The sequence below is a fragment of the Rutidosis leptorrhynchoides genome, chromosome 5, assembly GCF_046630445.1.
Source record: "Rutidosis leptorrhynchoides isolate AG116_Rl617_1_P2 chromosome 5, CSIRO_AGI_Rlap_v1, whole genome shotgun sequence".
Lineage (NCBI taxonomy): Eukaryota > Viridiplantae > Streptophyta > Magnoliopsida > Asterales > Asteraceae > Rutidosis > Rutidosis leptorrhynchoides.
Genome location: NC_092337.1, coordinates 114,975,255 through 114,977,500, shown reverse-complemented (window position 1 = coordinate 114,977,500; position 2,246 = coordinate 114,975,255). Strand labels below are relative to the sequence as shown.

The 2,246-nt window shown below is 29.4% G+C and overlaps 1 protein-coding gene across 1 annotated transcript in view; it reads right to left on the bottom strand.

The window, feature by feature from the left end:
• LOC139848949 (BEL1-like homeodomain protein 2) overlaps positions 1-402 on the bottom strand; it is a 26,882-nt gene extending 26,480 nt beyond the window's left edge. Inside the window, exon 1 of the mRNA XM_071838629.1 lies at positions 1-402. This exon is cut by the window's left edge and continues 480 nt beyond it. Coding sequence (XP_071694730.1) covers positions 1-402 — 402 coding nt within the window.
• Between the last annotated feature and the right edge of the window lie 1,844 nt (positions 403-2,246).

The window sequence follows — 2,246 nt, the reverse complement described above, 5'->3', positions numbered from 1 at the left end:
TGTACTACTCCATGGGAATTGACCAAAATGCCCTTGATTTTGAAGGGTAGAATTTGTTGAAGATTCATGAGATGGATTTGTTAAAAAAAGTTGCATGGCAGCATGATTATTATTACTACTATTTTCATACCAATTTCCACGTTGAACTTGTTGTTGTTGGTAATGGATTTGGTTAAATAATAATTCGGAATCCGAGTTATTAGATCCACCGGAAGTTGGGAAATTGAACATCTCCGATAACATTCCGGTAGGTCCTGACTCGTAAACCGTCGGTAAACCAACATCATCTACATCTTGTAACCCTACTAGTGATGGTGAGTGCTTATTATCTATTCGGATCTGATCTTGACCCGATGATCTTTCGAACCCATGTTGGAAATTGTATATATAATCTTGTGACATAGAATTGTATTTAAAAGTTGTAGCTTTATTAGTACAACAAGTGTTGTTTCCATTTCAAGAAAATGTTCTTGTGCATAGATGATATATTCATTGAGACCCTATATTAGACATAGATTAAGGTTATGATTATGGTGCTGATGATGAAAGACAAAAAAGGGGGTAAAACAAAAAGCTTCAAATGAGTGCTTGTTGATACTTTATGTCAAATTAGATAGACATAAATATAAAATGAAAATTGGAAATTTAATAATGAAATGAAAAGCATATATATATATATATATATATATATATATATATATATATATATATATATATATATATATATATATATATATATATATATATATATGATGTACAACACTAAACTAACCTCTTATTATGTGTTGTGAAAAAGATGGAACTCGTAAGATATCGTTTTCTTAGTTCTTAAATTTCCTCTTATTAGTGTGTTCTCTTCAATGACCTTCTTGAAAGGGAGAGAAAAAGACGAACAAGATTATAAGATAGATATAGATGTATAAATTATTGTATTTTATATTTCACATAATACATATAAATATAATAATATAATATTTAGCTAGATGGTAATTGATCACACTCGTTAGATACGATATATAACTTGTTTAATAAAAGTAATATATTTGAATCGAAATACTCTACATATATTGGTAGAGAGTAGTCGCTTTTCTTCTATGCCCTCTTTTGTACTCAACACAATTATATATATATATTTTTTTTTTGTTTTCTTGGTGTAACAATATATTTGTATATTGTTGTAATTTGATATGATACATAACATGGCCTATAATAACCAATTTATTAGTATTCTACAAGGAGACTTTAATAATTAGGACCCATATAGAGTTATTATTTATGTGTCTTGAAAATTATATTGGCTTATGTTAAGACTCAAGACAGTCAGTTATGAGAAGATGTTTTGATTAACCCTGGCTAAAGTGCTAGAATTTTACCTTTCTGATTGATTTCTGAAAAATTATAAGTTTTAATCTGTGAACCAACAAATATTCCCCTACATGTCGACTCTGGAAACCCAAGTATATAATATAATTTTTTATACCTGAATTTTCGAACTGTTTTATGAGCCTACCGATTCCAGAGCAATAAAAAAATAAAATAAAAATAATACTCCGTAAAAATGTTTGGATTCAAAAGCTTTGGATCGATTTTGAACAACTCGATAACCGTGGGACTCGACCAATTATCCATTTCACATTGTATCCAATTAGATTTTCATCTTACAACCATTTAAATTCGGACTCCAATAGAGGCTTTCTATATTAAATTCGGAATCCAATTACAACTTGTAACGAACTCGGAATTCAATCAATGAGATGTTAATTCCGACTTCTTCATGTACCCAATTCAACAATCACTCCTCAATCTTCTGTATTCCGAACTCAATATGAAGATGAACATGTTCGGATTTATTTCTTCAAAATCAATCAAAGATAATGATTTTTGGAAAGATAAATAGTTTCAAACTTGAAATTCACTGATTTAACTTGAATTTGTGTTTCGATCTTGTGTTTGTGTATGTATGTATGATGATGATATGCACATGGTATGTATATTATTGTGTATATGTATAAATGATGAAGATGATAACACAATGATAAACAATAGCATATTGTACTTAAAACTCTTAGTCAAAATTCGTGAAAGTTAGTTACAAGGAGGTTGAGAGAGTTTTGTGATGTGTGTGTGTTTTTTTTTCAAGGTGATGGTGTTGGTTATCAAATGGTGCAAAGTTGAGTCTAAATGGGAGGGAATGTTATTTATAGTCCTCATACCATTCCTTCACAAAAAGTGATGTAGAGGTAAAA